This window comes from Spea bombifrons, chromosome 3 (assembly GCF_027358695.1).
Source record: "Spea bombifrons isolate aSpeBom1 chromosome 3, aSpeBom1.2.pri, whole genome shotgun sequence".
In the NCBI taxonomy this organism is placed as follows: Eukaryota; Metazoa; Chordata; class Amphibia; order Anura; family Pelobatidae; genus Spea; species Spea bombifrons.
In genome coordinates this window covers 63,251,762-63,274,617 of record NC_071089.1, presented here as the reverse complement: position 1 = coordinate 63,274,617, position 22,856 = coordinate 63,251,762, and the positions used below count along the sequence as shown (strand labels likewise).

The following is a 22,856-nucleotide window of genomic DNA, read 5'->3' as shown; positions in this document are numbered from 1 at the left end:
CTGTAGTTCATCAACAAGTGGATGCTAATATCTTGGCCAACTTGACAGAAGACAGACTTAAACCTTTAACATATTGTTTTTCAGCAGATTGCGCATGTAATTTATATGCTACTTTTTTCTTTCTAATCATACAGATTTCATAAAGGCTGTTGTGGATAGGGACAGGCACAGTTGAAAGAATAATACACTAAAGTTAGGTATTTAGGCATGTCATAGACAAAGGGATTTTTTATTTTGGTGGTTTGATCGATGAAAATTAACTTTTTCAGTAAGGTCATGCTTTGAGTGATGCCTTTGGATTCTGTAATGTGAAACTGCTGAATATCCAGATCTCTACCATAATAAAAAGATCACTAAAACTTAACTGATTGTATTAGAGATATACAAACTCTAAATATAATATATAATATATAAGCAGTAAATTAGATTTTTTTTTTGCCACTAGATCATCATAGCAAGGACAGTGCCCCAAGTGTCAGCTGATAGCAGTAATTCTAACCCTATTTTTCCAAGCCTGCATTATTTGCTTTAAAGATATACTCCTAAGTGTCTTATCAATGTTCATATTTCTCCCTGGAATTTAACATTTTGAAAACCAAATTCTCGCAAGAAAAAAATCTAATTTATCGATACACCCTGAAGGAAGTTTTTAGGCCCATTGTTTTGGTAGACCCCGCTACTTGATTGGTAGCAAAAATGGGGGTTATTCTCTGGTAAGAACCTGATTGTACTTAATTTCTATAAAAACATTGGTTGTGTCCCCAAAACAAATTATTTATGGCACAAGTACAGTGACACATTCTACCTAATGGATTTATTTATTAACCACAAGTTTACAGTTAGGTTGTGAAAAGATGAAACATTTCATAACCCCAACCTCATTCTACATCATGAAGAGACAACCTTGACAAGGATTGGGCCTAGTGGAGCTTGCAAAAAAGAAATCTGGCTCTGCAAAAACTCGCAAGGGCTGGCTCTTCATAACACATAGCGGAGCTGAGTAGTTAAAATGCTTCAGATCACCACAATAAACTACAACTTTGTTTGGTGAACTAAAACGCCTAGTTGTGGTACCCTGAACTTTTAGACTTCTTAGACGGTCCCAAAAATATGTTATGAGGATGAGACCTCCCTTTGGTAGCTCATTCCATTAAAGACGACATACCTCAGGATTACAACTTGGAATCTTTTCAAGGTTTTGGAGGAATTTTTGTCTTTCCTAACAGAATCCACATTTATACAAAGCATACTTCAAAAAGTAAGCTTAACAAAACAAACATTAAAGGCGGTACTGGACATTTGTGTTTTATAATAACTATTATTTATTGACTCATGTGTTTAATTAACATTTAATTAACAATAAATACATTATCTGTGATATAACATGATGTCTAACAGCTTCAGGATCACAGCCAGGGTAATTTGTATTCACTCTAGTCAACAATGCATTCAATAGTTGGGAAGGTTACCAAATAATTGCATTTAAAATATATTTTCCCTCCAAGTATGAAAGGGCTACTAGAACCTACTTTTAGCATATTCAGTGTATCACTAAAAAGTAACTGCCAATATTATTTTTATGAGTATTTATATTAAATTTAAAAACAGTCTATGGACAGTTTGTTTTTGTAGCAGGATATAGCTATCATATCTTTTGTCAAGAAGACAGAATGCAATGTTGCCCTAATTGCTGCTTCTATAGACAAGGCTGGCTTTTCCACATGCCTATTGAAGCTGCTGCTAATGGCAGAGCCACCTTGCCAAATATGTACCTTAAATTTAATGAAAAATATTAAACTGAATAAATGGAAATTTCCTCAATAAAAGCAAATCCTATGTATGCATATTACATTACACATATATGACTGGATCTGCTAACTTACAGTAGGCTTATAATACGAGCGGTTTCATAATTTATTATCCTTGAATGGTATTGCTGATTTTAGTGAGCTATAATATTTCATCTCTCCGACTTAAACTATGCAGTATGATGGGTATGTTGGCCCAGTATGTTACATAGATAATACTGTGAGGTGCCGTGAAAGTGGAGCATTAGGTATGCAATATGATGCTCAGATGAAAAGTTTACTGGGACTGGTACTTCTCTGATGAATAAGCCCATTGAGGTGGCCATTTCATGAACAAGAAGCTCACTGGGGTTGGCCATTCTTGAACAAGAAGCTCACTGGGATAGCCATTCTTAAATAAAAAGCTCAATTGGGTGACCATTCTTGAACAAGAAGGTTACTGTGGTTGGCCCTTCTTGAAGGAGAAACTCACCGGGGTTAGCCCTTCTTAAAGGAGAAACTCATTTGTCCATTTTAATGCTCACTTGATATGTAAGAAAAGCAAGGGTACAGCCTCTGCATTAGCTTACTAAAACATTTACGACAGAAATCCACCCATATATGTATAATGCTTTCCCTACCATTGAGTTACAGATTTTAGAAGTCATGCAAAATATTTATCATTTTTTAATATCTTTATATGCTATGTTTTACTGCCCACAGGTCGAATTCTGGACATACCTTGTAAAGTATGTGGCGATCGTAGCTCCGGTAAGCATTATGGAGTTTATGCATGTGATGGGTGCTCAGGATTCTTCAAAAGAAGTATCAGGAGGAACAGAACCTATGTCTGTAAATCTGGAAATCAGGTTAGTAGTATTTCATTTGCATAGACAAAAAATGGTCTTTGGCTATGTGAAAAGAGATAAATACACTATATTCCAAAATAATGGTAGGGAATTATGGTGATTTCAAAATAGGGACAAGGGGGGGTCAGAAATGGTCTAAAAGACAGAAGGGGTCAACTTCAATCTGTATATTCGGATATATTTAGAAACTAAAAAAACACCCTGGCACTGTTTCCTACTGTATAAATCCCAGTTTATTCTAATTACCACATGGTAGGGTGGTGTTCTTGGCAGTCTGGATGGATTGCTGGCAGCTGTAAGCATAGTTTTGTCTACTGTGAGCCAGAGCAGAGAGTGGTGAAGACACTATGAAAATCAAAACGTCTATAGCTGTTCCTCTGAGGTTCCAGCGCAAGTTCTTCTGGTTGATTTATGCCTGCCTATGGCTGCTACCAACCATTTAAAGGATAAACCAATATGCACAAAATTAAGGGATATATACAAACCAGAAAAATGCTGTTTTGTGATGTGTATTTTCTGTCTGGAGAAATTCTTCAGTGGCCACCTCCAACACTTGGTTTTGGGTGTGTATAACATGATATAAATACTTAGACCTGTGATTTTTGTGTCAAAGTACATTTGATATGGTTTTCTCATATTTCTGGAACAATGCATCCATAAAACTATTCAAAGGAGAGAAAAAACATGATATAATTGTTAACCACTTCCCAGCTAGAGTTTGATATTTATAGTCAATCCAGTCTAATAATGATAACCTCATTATATGAAAAGTGAGCATAATTCTTTCTTTGTTGAAGGCTTATTGTTGCCTGACTTGTAAAATAAAAGCATTGATTTTGTCATGGGAATCGCGTCTCTGAATTTAGGTGTGTAATAAGTCAAAAGACCAAGTTAAAATCGAGTCTGAACTGCCACACCACCAATCTATATCATATATGTTGGCTCTGTATGGTAGTCAGAAAAAAAACCAAACATTACAACACAAAAGCTCACATTTATACAACAAAAATTCTAACTTCCTTAAGCATATGATATGAGTGAGCAAGTCTATTATCTCATGTATCATGGCGTTATAGATATCAATTTTATTCATACAGCTCCCACTTACTTAGCTGACAAAAACTCAGCATTAAACTGAAGAGGCCTGGAGCACTTCACAAAGAATGTGGTTATTTTTTCACAATAACACATTTGTTATTTGAGGACTATTGCTTCAAGTCAGAATACTTTTAAGTTATAATATGGTCCATTATCACATCCTTGCATGTAATTGATCTGAAATGTTTTACAATGTATTCGTTTTACAATGTATTAAGAAACCAACTTCAACCCAATAAAACCACAGTTCAATATAGGGCTCAATTCACTAAAGAGAGAGGCGACAGGAGAGTTTAAAGTTTCAATTCTTCACTATACATTATGTAGGTCCAAACCCAGAATGCTTCCAACTGTTTATTTAGTACATATTTTATTACACGTGTTGTTAGTTGACATCTACTCTCAAAATACCTCAACCTCACTAATTTAGTGAGGTTAACAATCTAGTTGGCATACAGTTTAACATGAAATTAGGAGTAATGAGATTTAAATTTATGGAAATTTGGAGAATTGTCAGCCACACCGACCTTAAACTGCATTGGAAAAATACCTAGGGCAATAGTTTGGTTTCAGTTGTTTCTGGTTGTTTTATTGTTTCTCTGCACACATGGCTGTATCGCTATGATGAGTGAATCCTTTTTCTGCACACGTGTAGATTTTGTGAAACTGTATTTCCGATAGGACCTTACAGTGCACATGGAGAATGTTCTATGTCAGAATGTTTTGGGGGCCTTATTAGTGGCCCACTTGGCTGGACTAGCATCCCTGAATGTTACCTGCCCTTCCCTGTTACAGACTGTCAGTATGCTGTGTTGCCATCTCAAGGCTTTGGAGGAGAACTAGTAAATAAAGCTGAAGTGTTAGGAAACGTTATTGGGATTAGGAAAACCCTGAAAGAAATTTTAGCTAATGGTTGGTGATTAAAAAAATGTTTTTGTTGCTAAAGCTGATATTTCAATATGTACAAAGTTACATCACACTAACCCAAAATATTTTTCCTGTAGCTTAAATCCTTAGGATTGGATGCATTTGGTTAAGTACACTAAAGCGAAACCACCTATAGTTTGTGCTTTTTGCCTGTCAATCAGAAGTGATTTGGTTTAAAAGTTAAGAAACTATTTCACCTTGTGGAAACCTTCATCTATGACAGAATTAGAATGTTGATTAATTTCATGTGCTGATTTTCCTACCTTTACCTTTGGAAAGGATGCTTGATCCTTAATCAGTTGCCACCAAACAGGGATGGTAACTTAACAAAAGGGGAGCTTCCACTCTTCTGGGAAGGGTTTCCACCAGAGTTTGGAGTGTTTCTGTGGAAAGTTTTACCCATTCATCCAGTAGAGTATTTGTGAGGTCAGGCATTCATGTTGGACGAGAGGTCCTGGCTCACAATCTCTGTTCATGTTCATCCCAAAGGTGCTTGATGGGGTTGGGGTCAGGACCACACCAACCTCATCCAACCATATCTTTGTGGACCTTGTTTTGTGTACCGGAGCACAGTAATGCTGGAATAGAAAAGGACCTTCCCCAAACTGATCACACAAAGTTGGAAGCATAGCATTGTCCAACATGTATTTTATACTGAAGGGGAGATATGTATATTATATATGATTCCACAGGCCCCAGGTCGGTTTCTGCTTTCTCTGGACAGGAGAAAGGTCATGCCTAGTCCCATACCATCCCACACACAGAACCCTGACTCTACCTGCATTACAGCCCTCCATGTTTTGTATATTAAGTGTTTAAAAGTGACATTTCTGCATATAATTATAATTGTTTAGAATAAAACATAACCAGCACATTGTGTCACCAAAGCCCAAAAGTCAGCAGCTCATTAAGGTGACATGCCTTTGCGAGGTGTCTAGTGTTTAACTTGCTTAGCCGCGTAAGGCACACTTGTTAGTAAAGTGCTTAACCGGAAAAAAACAGCCTTCAAGGTAAAGGTCGGTAAATGATTCCGTTCCTTTAATGTTTATGATTTCAGGGAGGTTGTCCGGTTGACAAGACACACAGGAATCAGTGCAGAGCATGTCGCCTGAAGAAGTGCTTGGAAGTCAACATGAATAAAGATGGTAATTATTACAAAATTTAACTAAACTGCTGGTTTCTTTTAATAAGAAAACATGATATCATTTGACCTAAATATACAATCATCCATTGTCGCTCATATTAGAAATTGAAAAAAAAATCTAATTATAATATTTTCTTAGCAATCAGTGAGACAGTCATCGGGTTTTTTTAAGAGAAGCAAAATCAAATGCATTATGCTTAAGAACAGAAGCCTACATTAAAAAAGTGATTGACGTGCCTCTGATAAAATATAGATTAATGTAGTTATTTAGCAAGAAGAAAATCATAGGGCTGAAATATTATCTCAAGGACACAGTATGAGGGAAGATTTTCATGATTTTAACCTTTTAATGAACAAAAGTGTTTGAGATGCTGCTCTCTAAATCACTTTGTCAAATAGGTTTGATTAGTTCAGTAATGATTAGTGATTTGATTTCAGCTGTACAACATGAAAGGGGACCAAGAACATCCACTATCAGAAAGCAAGTGGCACTGTACTTCAGAGGGCACAAAGACGTGAATGGAACCACACCGCACTTCCCATCGGCAGCCTTACCAGCACCCAACTTCTTTACCGCTGTTAGCCAACTGGAACCCCATAGCCTAGAGTTGGCTGCAGTATCCACTACTCCTGAAAGACAGACCTTGGTTAGCCTTGCCCAGCCAACCCCAAAAGTATGTTAACCAACTAACACATTACATTTCAACGCATATATATGGGTATTTATGACTCCTTAATGTCATAAAAATAGTTATGTTAACATTTGCATTAAATATAAGCAAAATGACGGCTATCCTTCCTTACTGATGTTTATAGTGGTCTTTACAAATTAGTAATGGCTTGAAAAATATAATGTGGCAGAAAAAGGTACCGTTTGGTGGGTCACAATTAATATACCAATAATATTCATTTTTGCACTGTTCTCACTTATTATTATTATATTATTATATTAATATAATTAATTATATTGTGCTCAATGTGAAAGCTGCCATCTTGATGCATCATGATTCAGACTTCTGCCTTCCCTTCAGATATTTATGATTAAAAGTTGTTTAATGGCCAATGCAAATGGTGTATCTAGCACCGTTCTAGGACGGAATTAACCCAGAGGCATAGGAACCTGGAGAGCTACGGGGAAGAACCAAGATTGCATATTTATAAACTTAAGCTAAATGGGGGTTATGTAGAAAATGTGGTTGTGGTTCAAAGTTTGAAAATGTTTTCTTTTCACCATAGCAACCAACAGAATGGTCCAATCTGCAAGACCATTTAATTGGTTGCTATAGAGATGAGCACTTTTAAAGCCAGAATGATTTTTATTCTTAACTTCCACCATCTCCACTTCGGCAATTGAAGGAGATAATTTGGCAGCATGGAGATATTTGTTTTAGATTTATGAGGAATATGGAAATGCTTTTAATACAAAATGGTTAAAAGTAACATTTCATCCCTTTGTTTTAGTATCCACACGAAGTGAACGGCGCTCCAATTTACCTATACGAGGTAGCCACTGAATCTGTTTGTGAATCGGCTGCGAGGCTTCTTTTCATGAGCATTAAGTGGGCAAAGAGTGTGCCAGCCTTCTCCACGCTCTCTCTCCAAGATCAGGTAAAATAGTACAGAATAGTTCAAATCATCTGATTGCAGAAATACATTGATTTCAAAAATACTAAAAAAGCCTGTTTTTGGAATGTGGCTACATTATTATTGTAATATTTTTAACCAAAAGTTAATATTATTAAGTTAAGTTATTATTAACAATAATAAGTGTATTATACTGTATATTATACCCTTACTCTTTACATAAAAATGCACTGTATATGAATGTGTATTTTTTGCCGTTACGACAAATATTTTCCAGGAATTAATATATATATATATATATATATACAGGTTACAGGCTTTACCAGTTTTGGCAGATAGATATTTCCTTAATTATATGTACTAAAGGTCATAAGATTAGAATCATAACATCAGTGCTAATACACATCCAAGCCCACAAATAAAACTGTCCCACAAAATTGATTTTTCTTATAAAGAAGAAAATACTGGATTTACTGGGCATCATGAGATAAAGCAGGACTTGGAACAATTTTCTCATTGTCTGTTTTGCCTCCTGTTCTTTAAATTTGGGGTTGTATTCTTTAAAACCAATTTATTTCTGAAGACCACTTCTCAACATAAGCCTGTCGGATCTAAACAGTACAATATGCTACGAAACGCTTTATTCATAAGTATCATCAACGAAACTTAATTGGAATAAAATATTCAGATAGAGTTCTAAAGGGCCGGCATTGCAACTGTGAAATAATAGACACTTGCATGGATGATGTGTTTACAAATGTATCGCTTGTATATTCTGCGGCAGCTGATGCTTCTGGAAGATGCATGGAGGGAGCTGTTTGTTTTAGGAATATCACAATGGGCCATTCCAGTTGATGCGAGCACGCTACTGGCTGTTTCTGGTAAGGACTGCTCAATTTAATGACTTTGTTGTAGAAATTAACATTAAAATACATTACTGGCAATAAGGACAACATGTGAAGAATAACAAATCCCATCTGAACAATAGACTATACCTGTCATTTATAAATCTATATTTAAATGCAAATAGTGTTGTCTTGTTGCATTCATAACTGCTTGTATCGTAATTGAAATGCAAATCGCTGTGTTATCATCCAAAAGAGTATTTCATAATAACTTTGGGAAAACAAAAATTCGAGTTTATATCAGAATTACAGTTTGATGCATGTTAAGAGGTATAAGATCTGATGGAAATTGAGAGTTCCAAGACAGATATTTTTTGGTTTTAGGAATGAACAACGATAACACGGATTCCCAAAAGTTGAATAAAGTCATCTCGGAGATCCAAGCTTTGCAAGAAGTGGTGGCAAGATTTCGACAGCTTCGGCTAGATGCTACTGAATTTGCCTGTCTCAAATGTATTGTTACTTTTAAGGCCGGTAAGTAGCCGCTTATTCTAAGAGGTGCCGTTCTGACAAAGTCGTTATTATTGTTAACGGCACACAATGCTCTTTGAAAGGGCAAAGCAAAGCAGGCAATGAAGAACAAATCAAATGAAGGATTGCTTGCTCATGGCGAACTCATATACATCATTTGAGGCAGATTCATTTTTTTCCAAAGCAGTTACAATTATTACAAAACAAGTATTAAACGTATTTAATATGATTTTGAATGTACAGCTTCCCTTTTAACCACTTGAAAATATGACTTATTTGCTTCTATATATTTGCCTCATGATAACTCTTAGCATTGATTAAAAGAGCCAAGCAAGCCACCTGACAGGGGTTGACAAACTTGGAGACAGTTCCCTCCCAATCAAGTTTTTATTTTCATATATCTCAGTTTCAGTCATATTACCCTTTCCAATTCTAAACATAATAAACATAATAGAATTATTAGTACATTAACAGAAAACGTTTTAAATATTCGGCAAACATATATTAATGATAATCCATTTACTGTAATAAAGAATTGAAAAAAGTGAAAACATTAATCAATTTAAATGATACATTAAATTGGTAAATATTAAATTGCATGGTAAGTGAATGGTAACTAACAAACACAGACACATGCTAACATCATATACAAACATACACACACTTGTTGGTGACATCCACTCACATTAATGCAATACAGTAACAAACACACTCACAATATGTCCATACATGCCAACACTACACTCAAACCCATTCATACACTGTCCAACATACACACACACACACACTGACTCGAACACCATACATACACACAAACACACACTGACTCTAGCACTATACATACACTACTCCTCCTCCCTCTCACCTCATGGAGACCCGTCTGCACTGTATGGCCATTGCCTCTCTCTCTCATAACGCTGACACCTGGGCGCTGTGAACCTGCCCCAGCGCCCCCTTTAGCCAAGAAGGGAGGCCCAGCGCAATAGCGACAGACCTACCGCCCGGGTGCTAGGTCGCCCCGATATCAAATCCTGAACCCTGCCATCTGGAATTATTTATAGACTGGAACTTACACCTAAGCTTTTGCAGCTACAAGAAATGATTTTCTCATTTGCATAAAAGCAGATATTCAGAGAAAAGTTTGAACCTCAAATCCATTTTCTCTGTGCTCCTTTCCATAACCCAGATTTAATAATCATACAAAGAGCTAGATTAAGGTATATCATTTTAGCCTCTGAGCAGAAGTAACATGGCACAGGGGGAAATTTCACTTGTTCCATAATCGACACTGACCTCCTGGTTTGACCACAAGGAGATGTCTTGCAGAGCGGCTGCTCTACATAGTGCACTGGGCTTGGCTTTAACTGGACCTATACACATGCGCCAATGCTCTCATCTAGTTGTTATTGTAAGCAGACATGAGAACATCCCACACAAATAAGTCGCTATCCCTGTCCCGGACACTCATATTGCATGTACATCTATATGAAAATTGGAAATGATCATGCTTGGATGACATCTTCTATTGAGACATTTTATTAACTATATTTAGTGTGATCATTATACATCATAAAAATGCTTAGCATTTTAGAGTGAAATGGAAGGAGAGTAAGCGACTATTTTGTTAATATCTATATAGAAAACCCCATGAATGCACGGAGAAGTCACCATATTGCATTAAGGACATTCCTGTAAGGATGTAATCTGAAAATCTATCCATAACTTGCGTGTTTATAACTGTGGATTCTATTTCCCTGTTTCAGTTCCTACGCACAGCGGTTCAGAGCTGAGGAGTTTCCGAAATGCTGCCGCTATAGCAGCCTTGCAAGATGAAGCTCAGCTCACTTTAAACAGCTATATACACACCAGGTAAAAATATATTTCATATTGCTTGGAAAAGAACCAAAAGCACCAAATAGACTGAGAAAGAAATGTATAATGGAACATTTTACAGTACAATGCATTTCACTATTACTTTTTGTTTAAAAGAAAATCATATGACAAATGATATGCCATACCAAAAAATTCAGACTTGATGGAAATAATGTTTAGTTTCATAAAATTTGTGCTAAAGGAAAGAGATCCGCAAAGATGTGGGACTAAGGCATGAGAATCCCACAACCTCCATTTTTTATAGGCATTCACAAACTCCATCCGAGTACCTACCGTAGAACTGTCCCTTCCATTAGTCAGTGCTAATAATAGTTGATATAAAGTGGCCAGTCTTAGCCGCTGTAATTCTAGGTAAGGAATACATTCCACATTCGGTGTTTTTTGGGGTTTTGCTTTGTAAAGAATGCACCTTGTTTTTGCTATGTTACTAAGCATTGGTAAAGTTAGCCCTCCATATTGAGTTGCTCATTTCAGAATCTAAATTTGTTCTTTCATCCAATATGTAGTACACATCTGCTTATTATAATAACGCAACAGTCAAAATGTCCAAAAGCAAAACTGTTTGGGGTGCTGGCCCCGTAAAATAGTTAACCCACTGAAAATGAAGGGGTGCTTTTACTACCATTGTAATTAGAACGCATTCTATTACATTAATGCATGTGACGGCACAAGCTCTTTATACATCTAAAACAAACATTTTTTATCTATAACAGGTACCCTACACAGCCTTGCCGTTTTGGAAAACTTCTACTACTTCTGCCAGCATTGCGTTCTATAAGCCCATCTACGATAGAAGAAGTTTTCTTCAAAAAAACAATTGGTAATGTTCCAATAACAAGGCTCCTGTCAGACATGTACAAGTCAAGCGACATCTAAACCCTGGAAATTATCCTTAACACACAGGCATTCCCTGGGGACTTTTTCAGAGGGAGAAGTGTCATTTATGAATATGATTTAAAGAGACTACGATTCTGGAGAATAATCTTTTGTTAAAAAGCCATCATATTGATGAACGTGATATCAAAATATATTCTACCATGAAAAGAATTTGGTTTCAAGAGCCAATTTGTGTCAAATGGAGTGCAAGGGATACACATTACCTGAGTGCGTTTTAAAGGCTGCTGCCATTGTACATAATTATGAGACGACATGTCCATCAGTCAGCCGACTGCTTTGCCAGACGTAATAAGACGACGTTGGACTGTTGACATTGCGTTTTTGTACACAAGAAAAACGATGGGGGGGGGTGGAAGCACAGCATTTGCTGGGAGTATCAGAAGCCACGATGTTTATTTGCAAATTGATTTTGAGACTAAATATTTGGGGGGGTCACACATATCAAAGCTAACAAAGTTTAACTTCCATCTACAACCAGATACAAAAGCCTTAAGTATATAAAACACACAAAAACAAAGAGGGAAAAATATTCTAACCATAGTCAATGGTGTCCAACACACTTGGCCATTAAAAAGCCTTCTTGATCGGGAACATATCGATATAAAAAGGTCACCACTGCCATTTTCCATTTAATATTTTTGGCCTGGGCCATGATCACAAAGCACCAACTACTTAATGACATACCACAAGGTGTAGGAAAACGGAGCATTTAGTTACAGTTTAAAATAGCTTCTCTAAGTTCTACGTTTTGGTGTTATTAGGACCTAGCACTGAGAAAACCAGCACTTCAACGTTATCATAGACGAGTAAAACAATCAAACATTGTACAAAGTGTCAACTAATTTGTGAATTCAAAGTTGTATTAAATTTCATTACAAAGAATAAAATATATTGAATTTGAGATTTTCTTAGAGTGTATCATTGAACACATTGACGACCTGCAGAGCCTACTGAGTTAGCCAGGGATGCAAATGAAATCTGCCATGTTGGTTTCAAGTCAACACTCAACTCCCAACTAGTATCGAGAATGCATTTGAAAGCATAACAACATGGCTATTCACAGAAAGTTAATTGAAGCTGACAGTTACATTGGAAAAGTCACCCCCAACTCCTAACGGCTGCCCCAAAACTACAGAAACTCAAGCAGAATGAGAGAAGTTCCCTTTAGACGACCAACAATTCAGACTTTAGAGACGACCTTACTATTATGCATCCCGCATCACTAACCATTCAAATCTACTACAACTATTACACTGCTCTACATGTAACATTTAAAAATACCAAAAATGCTGTAATTTTAAAAATGGATGCACTCGTTTTACAAGAATGCTTGCCGCTAGAAGCATGTAATTAGATAATAAGATGAAGTAAATGACAAAATTTTATTTTTTTTCCCCAGCCCTGGGAATTGCAATAACATATCTCCTTGGCACAGGGCCAAGAATATTTAACGTGGTTACACGATTATTCAAAATCCCCTCTTACATGTCATAATTTGTGTCATGGAAGCAAAGTCCATGTCTTTGAATAAAGAAAAGCTAAAAACATGATTTTGTTTACAATTTTATTTTTAAAAAAAATTAAAAATTTAGACAAATCATATAAATGTGCTTATACTTTATATAAGTAACGTTCTTAAGTTTAGTATAAAGTCTTTTTGCAAGCTTTAAGGGAAAATTAAAAGGTGCTGTTCCAATTAAACACGCCTTTATAACTGAATGTATTTTAGAAACAATATTCCTTCCACGTTCTCCTGAATCCTTCCCCAAAACAGCTGATCATGTTGTCCCCATCATATTTTCAGAAGGAATAGTTGACTGTAACCTGTAGTCACGTGCCACAAAATAGAGGGCACTCATAGGTTAAAAGTCTTTGTTGCCATAGGAACAGAAAATGCCTCTTACTAGTTTGTGATTTTATGTGCTATAGATCCTCTGATGAAAGATTATTACTTGACTTGTTATGACTCCAATCATGCTTTATGTGGAACAGCACCTTTAACAGTGGAAGTTATACACCGACACACATAATTGAACAGACAACAATATGCTGCTCATAAACCTTAGTGACAAGTTAGTGCTTGTAGAGAGAGAGAGAGAGAGAGAGAGAAAGAGAGAGGGTTTTTTTTTTTTGGATTACACACCAACATGAATATTAAGTGCTCATTACATTTTTGCTACAATGGTCAAATTCAAAATTGTTCAAGAAATGTTATGAGTGACGATTCTCTAAATGTAGCGACCATCCTAAAAGAACAGAATAAAACACATTAACATGTATTTGATGAATGCAACATATCTTGAGTAAAATCTGATTAGCAAGATTTAGATTTTTTGTTTGTTTGCCACATTATTTCAAAACAGTGCTTTATTGCATACTGCATGAACATATGCCTGCATTCGGTAGATGGCATCAAGAAGAACAATAAATATGTTAGAAATAAGATATAATACTGCCCAGCTCCATGGGAATGAAACATTGCTGGTACATGAACATCAATTAGAAGACAAATAGAGAAAACAAAATGTAGGTTAGTAGGTTACAATTAAAGTGAATCGTAACATGCTGAGGATATGTTTAAATCTTAAGACAATCATTTATATAGTCAGAGTTCTTCAGCTCCCATTATTTAAGCATGTCTTATTTTGGACGGTGTGTAGCTCTTGTCTATAATTTCATCTTGTAAAAACATGTGCAGGCATCTTTCATTCTGTGCCAGTGGGTGGCCAGCGACCCTTGAAGCAAAAAGGGTGAAAATAAATATTAATCATTTGAATACAAAATTTGCACGCATGCACCCCATATTTTGTTTTCATCCCCGCACCCCTCTTATATACCATACAAGACGCCCGCTGTAGGGCTGATGAGAACACATTGCTTGACAACGTGTTTGATGTTTTTGAAAGTTATCAATGCGAATCAGTAGTGATTAAGAAAAAAACCCAACAAAAACGCAACGTAGGAAGCAAAGCAAAACACTCAGACTAAACGCTAGGTAAAGTTTGAGAGTAATTTGACATTTAAAAGGAGTAAGGTATTAAACATTTCTACCAGCAATGAGCTTTCACAATCTGCATTGATTACATTTACGCTGTGAGTTGCATTGTCAAATGATAGGGCATACGTTGGAACCAGGGAGAACGGTTATACCATCTACTACATTCAACGCCATCAATTCCAGCAGCAATCTGCATATATTAACTGTGCAAAACAAATAGAAGGTCAACAATAAGGATTGCTTATTTTAACAGACTTAAACACAGCTTCCTTTCAATATATGAAAGGAAGCCGTGTTTAAAGAACCCAATTCATAGTTTGTGCTGGATTGTGACACAATAATTTACCGGCACCTGATAGAGTCTCCACACTCACTTGTTTATGAACTGTTCGAGCCCTTGTTTTCTTTCTTCTATGAATGAGTCTTCAAATATTCCTTCATCTCCTCTGAAAGGAAGCTGACGGAAAATAGCCTTCCCAGGTAATGGAGGAACAACAACCTACACGTATACAACACAAGGCACTTGATTAAACAGAAATTAGTACTCTTCCCCTCATGAAACATCCAAGTGTAATACATTTAATGTCCACCCTTTGCTCCATGGTTATCTTTAGGAAGTCCACTCTACACAAGCCTCACTATGGGGAAAGGCAGGATTCTCAAAAAATATCTATATAAAAGCTATGCATTTGGTAGCATATGGGTTATGTTAAACCCTTGTAGTTTATAGTGTAAACACTCATGAACAGCATTGGACCTACAGAAATCCTCTCTCATTACCTCCTCCCACGCCTGGTTAAAGTATTTAGCTCCACTGGCTTCTTAGGAACGTATTTTCTCATGCCATCAGATAATCCCTCATACCACATCTTTAGGTTAAAAGCTCTTACAAACAAGTGGCTTAAACCACTTCTGTATCCAGATATATTTACTGCACTACTTTAAAGTGGAACATGCTAGCAGTTTAAAGAAAGGAAAACTATTTACAACAATTCCACTCAGTGGCTGAGTTTAACTTGCTCTCGAACGTGTAGATCTCATATTTCAACTATAATTAATCCAGGAAACATCACGGTCAACTTAAAACTTAGTCATTTTAGGACTAACAGAATATTTCTGCCAATTAAAACATTTAGCACTTTTCCCCAGTACCGTTCCAGTTGCTGAGAAATGTGTCTTGGCAGCTAAACTTGGCCAGTTAAAAAGATATAACATATATGGTAACGGTAGAATAGAACCAGAATCCTGTCTGAATTATTTTGTACATTTTTAGCTTTACATACGCCCCAAGCTTCTATTCCATGTATCTATGATCCTTTTGGTGGAAACAAAACAGGCCCACGACTAGCCTTCCAGTTAACTTTAAATACAGCTGGTTTTGAACAAGTCTACGCTAAGAGGGACGTTGCACCTCAAAGCAGCCACATCCTACCTTGCCCAATGTCGTGTACAGAATCTGAACACACTCACCACTTTGTGTTCTTCAGGAATCTCCTTATCTCAATGCAGCAGTTTTTTTTTCCATACGGAGTATTTTTTTTTTGTTACAATCATTCTTCCTTTGAATAAAATACTAACAGATTGTAAGCTGGCAGGCTGTATGCATAACCTCCTGCAAAGTGCACCAGCCGCATTCGACAGCAGATCAGTCTGTATATCCGCAATCAAATGCAGCCTCGTCTATACATTTTATACCGACCTGGCTAATTGTAGCGCTTACTACATGTCAGTTTAAATCACACACCTGCTCTCTCAATGCAATGGGATGGGCGATCCATGCATTCGGTTACACGGGACAGAGCTGTGTAACGGCCACGATAGGCACAAGGCTGCATTTCCGTCTGTGTATCCTGTCATACATATACACACACGCTGTGTGCAAGTGTCTGGCAAAAACTTCCATGTTTAATAAACATGTAAAACGGTTCTTTGATTTAGCAGGTGGTGCATATGACTTAATTATTGTATATGTCTTAATTATTGTTCATAATTCTTACAAATATAAAAGTGTGAATGTGACATAATATAAAATTGGAGTATATTAGGTACAGCATTATCCTGTTAATCATAAGATATATATTTCATACCTTGCTTTCTCGTTCAAGCTCACTTCTTAACCACTCAAAGTCGCTGTATCTTCTTCTGACACAAGACTCTTTCAGTTTGAAAATGGGAAGGTTGGTCTGCAAAAACAGAAACAAATTAGTGGCACACAGCAAGGTAAGGTACATTTCGCCAAGTAATGAAACAACAGACCTAGAACAGACAAAAAAAAAATAAAAAATAAAAAGTGTGTTTCAATACAGTGACAAAAACAAAAAAAGTCACCATCATTCTCTTAATTGATATACAATCATATCTTAATCTCCATCTGGTAATTGCATTTCCTCCTCATGTAGGCGAGTAAGAATTATAGTTAACAAATCTCTTCAGACAGAAGTCAGTGCGGCGCTTAAGCAGCTAATTTGCCGTATACACGGAGGTTTTTCTTTCAAGAGGATAAGAGGAGGTCAACCTTACCGCAGGATGGTGACTCAGATATTAAGCCAGGTATCGGGTCTCTCTTATTTCACACCTACTGGCTTTTTACCTGACTTCAACTCTTTACTTTCAATGTAGGGAAGCGTTCAAAAGATATAATGTCCTCACAGATCCATTTTTTTTTTTGCAGGTGATATTTTGCATTTCAAATTCCCTCTTCTCAAATTACTATACAGAGGGGATTAGTTGCTCTTCTAGTGACCCTATAAAGACCAACCTTGTGAGAAGTGTTTATATACTTCCGTGCGCTGTGTATGAAAATTCTTCTAAAGTTAATCTCTGAAATAACATATCGAGTTTACGAGTACAATGCCTGCAGTACAAGTGCCAATTCATCTTCTTTTACCGTCCTTTCTCCCCATTCTGAACTTTTGACATAACCGCGGGTGCAAAGGACGGATGGAGTACTGCAGAAGTAAATTGTCACGGCATTACAAATAAAATAGAAAATGAAAGTTGTTTGAATTTATGAAGTATTGCTGAAAATGGCATGATATAGCAGGTTATATTTGGTTTAAACAATATTGATCTCCGTAGCATTTAGGCGCCTGGATGCATGAATATCGTTATAAAATGCACCTGAGCAGTAACAATTTATTATTCCTGGCTACTAGGATTTTGAGGAGAAGTCGGTCGGAAGACTAATTTAATGCTAAGAAAAAAAATACAGATAATGTACCAAAATTGGAAATATTTAATAAAAGATAAAAAGCATAATTTTATTATACCCAACATAAGAAAGAATATATGGATATGTAATTATGTTGAATAATGAAGCCTGTAAATCTTTTACTCTGTCCCATTTTCAAAGTTATCAAGCTCCTTTCAAAAGCCCTGTTGGAGTTATTATTTGGTTTGTTAAGCAACCCTAAAAGAAAGCGTTTAGCCAGAGAAAAAGAAGCTGTTTAAGTCGAACGCACGACTAATTATTTCTATGAAACGTTGGTCCGGATCGAGAACAGGACAATTAAAAAAAGAAAAACAAAAAAAGGAAAAAACACACCTGCTGAAAATACTATTTACGTGCATTTATATTTCTGGGAAGCCGATCTAATGAGCATTCCCCTCAAATTTGCACCTCCTGGACTTTTCACATAAAGCAAAACAGGGTAAAGACATTGGAAATTAGAAGAGAGTCAAGTGCCACTTCGTCGTCGTCGCTGGATGCTTTTTAGAAGCCAATGAACATAATGAATAATACTGCGGGATTTCTTTCATCCTGCTTTACTAGTCATAGACATAAACATAAAGCTGCCCTGTTGCCATGGCGCCTACTTTTATGCTGCCATTTCAAGTAGGCCAAGGTAGCCTTGATACAGCTGGGTTTACATTTCCATTAAAATAGTTGTTTGAAAGTTTAAAAAGAAGCCATTCACTTTGGCTTACTGTTTATTGCTTATGTTAATATCCAATTAACTTTCAAAAGGGCATCTCGACGCTGCGAGCATCAGAAGTGAGCTTGGGAAAACAAACAGAAGAGGTGGAGTACGTGAAGCAAGACGTGCGCGGTTACAGCTGCTGCAGTACCCCCTAGCCATGTACGCTGGAAATGCACAGAGCAGGATATATAACCTCTCACAGAAACACGAGCGGAAAATATAACTTACCGACTGCATCTCTGCTGGAACAATTACATAGACTGTCAGACCACACAAGCTATTCGGAGGTATTTAAACATTTTAGACTTCAAGCTGTTCTGTCTTTTTTTTTTTTTTTATTAAAAATGTACACATGTCCCCCATATCCTGCGGGAAGTGACCCCACAAGAGACTCCCATCTTGCAGCATTTAGCAGAAGCTCTCTGAGCCCACAGTGATGTTGGTGGGCAGACTGCACACGAACACAGAAGCATATATAAAAAAATATATATTGCATATATAATGCAAATCTAGCGATAGCCGACACTAAGGAAGCCACCCATTTGTAGAGCTGCAGAATGATGATGGAAACTGTAGAAACTTTAAGGGGGTTACTGCTGGTTTCAAAGGTAAATTGTTCATGAACAGTAAACACATGATTCAGCGAAAGCTGGCATCTCAATGATGCTCCCTTGCTGCTGATCACTTAGAGTGAGGGTGCAGATTCCTGCTTCCAGCAGGCAGCGAGATCAAAGTTACAAGAAAGTTTCCAAAACAAAAAAAAATACACTGGTTACAAAACTGAACACAGGGTACCATAATCATTCTTATGGTCTTGTTTACATATTGGTAAAGGATGATGTATAAACGAGACTGGGATTCAAAAACATTCTTAAAGGTCAAGCTTCGTAAATTTATCAACTTCAAGCTAAGGCTTTACACTTGAATAAATTATTAGCAGGCCAAGGCTGTAAATGATTGAAGATCCACATGCATTATACAAGGCAAACACGCAATGTCATCTAGTGTATAGATGAATATGAACTCGGCATTGATGTTACATTTAGACATTCGCGTCAGTTTAGCGTAAAGGTGCTGCAGCTGGTTTTTACTATATGGCTACTATATAATTACACAGTGCTAGAAAAACACGGATATCACCGGGGACGCTGAAATCAGACGTGTTACATTGGGAACATCAATTAAAATGAAACATGTCAAGGATTGGCATACAATTCTATTTCATTGCAAAATGACGTAGTGGGTGTGAATGTCGAAGCACTGAAAAGTGCAATAAAATCAGAAAAATGCTAATTTACTAATACATCAAATGTGATGACAAGGGCAAATTTGAGCTAAAATTTACAACAGTCTTAACAGCATAACAGTGGCTGGTTTCAGACTTCTGCACGAGTGATCCCTTTCTGCTCAATATAGTTTAACATGATAGGGGGCGTACTTTATTTAATAAAATATTTCTCCCTGTTGGGGTCCATTTCCTCACTTAAAGGACAGTAGCTTGCCAGATTCCCCATCTCAGTTGCTTTTAAACGATGTTCTTAGGGAGAAATTTTTATGAAATACAAGTTGTACAGCACATTTCATTTAGACCTCTCAGGTCCCTTCATCAGGATAACATGCCTGATGAAGGGACCTGAGAGGTCTTGAAAGCTTGCAATCTATATTTACTCAGTTAGCCAATAAAGGTATCATTCAAACTCCACTTGTGTCCGGAGTCTAGGGATAAGTTAAGTCAGTATGAGGGAAGGACAGATACCGGCAGAGAACAAGATAGTAAAGATAGACATGATCTGAGGTGTGCTGAGATCATGATGGTCAGTACGCCAAAAAGAGGGCATACACTAGAGATAAGTGAAAAAGGAATAAGCGTGGGTGGTACGAACTCGTAATGATCAACGAGAATGAGTGATAGGGGGTAGGGGGTTTATATAGGTCCCTGACTCCGCCCACAGATTCAGCCAAGGCCCTTAGCCTCTTACTTGTCTCCTGTAATTCTACAGCTAACGTGGTACCAACTCTCATCATTCAGAACTGTGTAAGTATCGCCCTAAGATTGCCAAACACCAGTCGCTTCTGGTTTTATAATTATATACTCTCTCCATTAAAGAAGAATGTCTATTAAAATACCCTGAGTAGTTTCAAAAAATAAATAAAAGCAGCTACTTAAGGAAGAAGCTCCCCCTCCTCCACGGCCAGATGATTCTTGCTACTGATTGGTGGCTTGAAGCAGCCTATCAGTGGCAGGAAAGACCTCCCACTGGAATCAATGGGAGTATTTTCTGAGCATGGCAGGCTGAACAAACTCTCACCCGCAGCATTAGTCATGCCAGTTAGTGTGTGTGTAATATATGTATATATGTTGGTTACGCCAACATAAATAAGATTTAAAATTGCTGTACCGCCTAGTTTGTGAATTGTTCACCTTTATAACCGAGCCGAGCATTAGCAACATCCCTCATATTGCTGGATGCACACACATTCTGTCATGATAATGTAACATTTTGGCCTTTTCATCATTTTTGACAGGGATGCATATATTACACAAATCCAGGTACCGTTAGGTTGTTGCTATAGAAACAGAAAAAATGCTTCCTAATAGCTAAATGGTTGTTGGCCAGAGGACACAACCGAGGAACAGCAGATTCAAGCCGTACAACAACGCATCATGACTTAAAAATGCTTGGCCAAAATAAGTGTGCTAATAGCAAATTAGAAAGGGGGCTGATTATATTCCATTTCTTTGATTGGTACTAGTTACCAGTTAAATGGCTCACAAATATATACTGGAGATTAATGGTTATAAAACCTTGCAAGGAGTAGCTCGATAAAAGCTCACCCTATACTATCTAGGAAAGCCAAAATACCCCCTGTGAAAGGATAACGTTTTCCAGTTACTGCTCCACCCTTACAAACATGAAGCTTCCCTGCCCACACAGATTAACCCTACTCTTCACAAATAAAGAATAAAATAGGTGAAACTAACATGACGTCACGTCATTCCCCGCCTTTTCACCCAGGTGCTTGTGTTTACAAGCGACAGGAGCGAATGTGAACCCGCCCGAGAAGCCCCCTGCAGGGTAGCCCTGCCTATATCCCGGGTGTCCCATTAAAACGTTTTCATTCGGTAGCACCCCCCCCTCCGCCTTGCCAGTGTCTCCGCTCACCTTTAGCCGGACCTCATATGTAGTGTACCGGGTCCGGCCCACCCCTACTGTCTGTGGGTTGCTCACGTCTATCTCAAGGAAGTTGCTGGGAGGCCCGTAGGCATCGTTCAGATTCTGCGGTTTACTCAAGAGCCGGCGCGTATCAACCACCGTGTCAGCCATGACAAGAGCAGAAAACTATATGGAGGGAATTGTATTGGACGGCTTGTCACACTGTATCCCCAGCTCCTCTCAGTGTGCCCCCGGTAGTTACCGGAAGTGGCGCCTGCACAGCTGGTCAGGTGACACAGGAAGGAAGACGCGCGCTTGCTGGAATGTTGGAGACGCAGGCGCGTGGTGGTAGGGAGGTCGCGTGACCGAGCTTCATGCCAGAGCAATAAAGTGACTGTGTGTGCAATTTTTTTTCATACATACAGATTGCTGACCGGCAGTATGTGGTTTGTGTGACTGAGTCATTCTGTTTTGTAAGTTCTATATCCCACGTAGAGCATGACAGCACTTTACATGCGTTGGTCGGTAATTTGTATTATGTGTGTACATGAAAAAATGTGTCCCCCATGTTCACCTATCTGTAGCCTTTGTATCTAGGTTTTTTTTAATGTTAGATGTGTGATTGGCAGTGTAAGGTTTTAAAAGGAAAGGAGGCAACAAGTAGTTCAACAGGTCAAACAGTATAACCAGTTAATTAAAAGGAATAAAATATATATTTACGTGCAAAGTCCCGGAACAAAGAGGGAAAACCCTCTTTATGCCCCAAGAAACACTGGGTTAGCGGTCATGCTTTTCTCTTATCCACTTGTTGATCTTTTTCTCTCAACTATGTCTTTCTTTTCTCTTATTTCTCTAGCTTATCTCCCCTTTCTCTGCATTGTCCTCTTTTTCTCTTTTCTCTCTCTTTTGTCCCTCTATTCGCCTCTCGGTTCTATACGTTCTTTGGTTGTGTGTTAGGTGATCTCACTTTAGTACAGAGTCAGCAGCAGGATGGAGACAGGATTCCCTGGCGTAGTGTATGTACAGTATGTATATGTATGCATGTGTACTGTTTAGAGGCAGCGTGTGTATTTTTTATATACAGTACTGTGCAAAAGTTTAGGCAGGTGTGAAAAAAGTGTTTTTTAATCATATATAAACAAAAAAAAGAAAAATTACAGTGAGCTTGGTGATGTCACTGTGACAATATGGTATACATAAGATGTACG

The 22,856-nt window shown here is 37.5% G+C and overlaps 2 protein-coding genes across 2 annotated transcripts; one reads left to right on the top strand and one right to left on the bottom strand.

The window, feature by feature from the left end:
- Positions 1–1,990: 1,990 nt before the first annotated feature.
- Positions 1,991–12,146, top strand: NR2E1 (nuclear receptor subfamily 2 group E member 1). Its single transcript, XM_053460300.1, has 9 exons — positions 1,991–1,994; positions 2,442–2,656; positions 5,739–5,826; positions 6,264–6,499; positions 7,287–7,433; positions 8,194–8,290; positions 8,639–8,788; positions 10,549–10,654; positions 11,392–12,146. Exons 1-9 carry the CDS (start codon positions 1,991–1,993, stop codon positions 11,552–11,554), a joined length of 1,206 nt encoding a protein of 401 aa, XP_053316275.1. The 3' UTR covers positions 11,555–12,146.
- Positions 12,147–13,125: 979 nt separating this feature from the next.
- Positions 13,126–21,938, bottom strand: SNX3 (sorting nexin 3). The gene is made up of 4 exons (XM_053459953.1): positions 21,658–21,938; positions 16,661–16,756; positions 14,948–15,072; positions 13,126–14,310 (listed from the first exon to the last, which is right to left on the bottom strand). Exons 1-4 carry the CDS (start codon positions 21,817–21,819, stop codon positions 14,205–14,207), a joined length of 489 nt encoding a protein of 162 aa, XP_053315928.1. The 5' UTR covers positions 21,820–21,938; the 3' UTR covers positions 13,126–14,204.
- Positions 21,939–22,856: the final 918 nt, after the last annotated feature.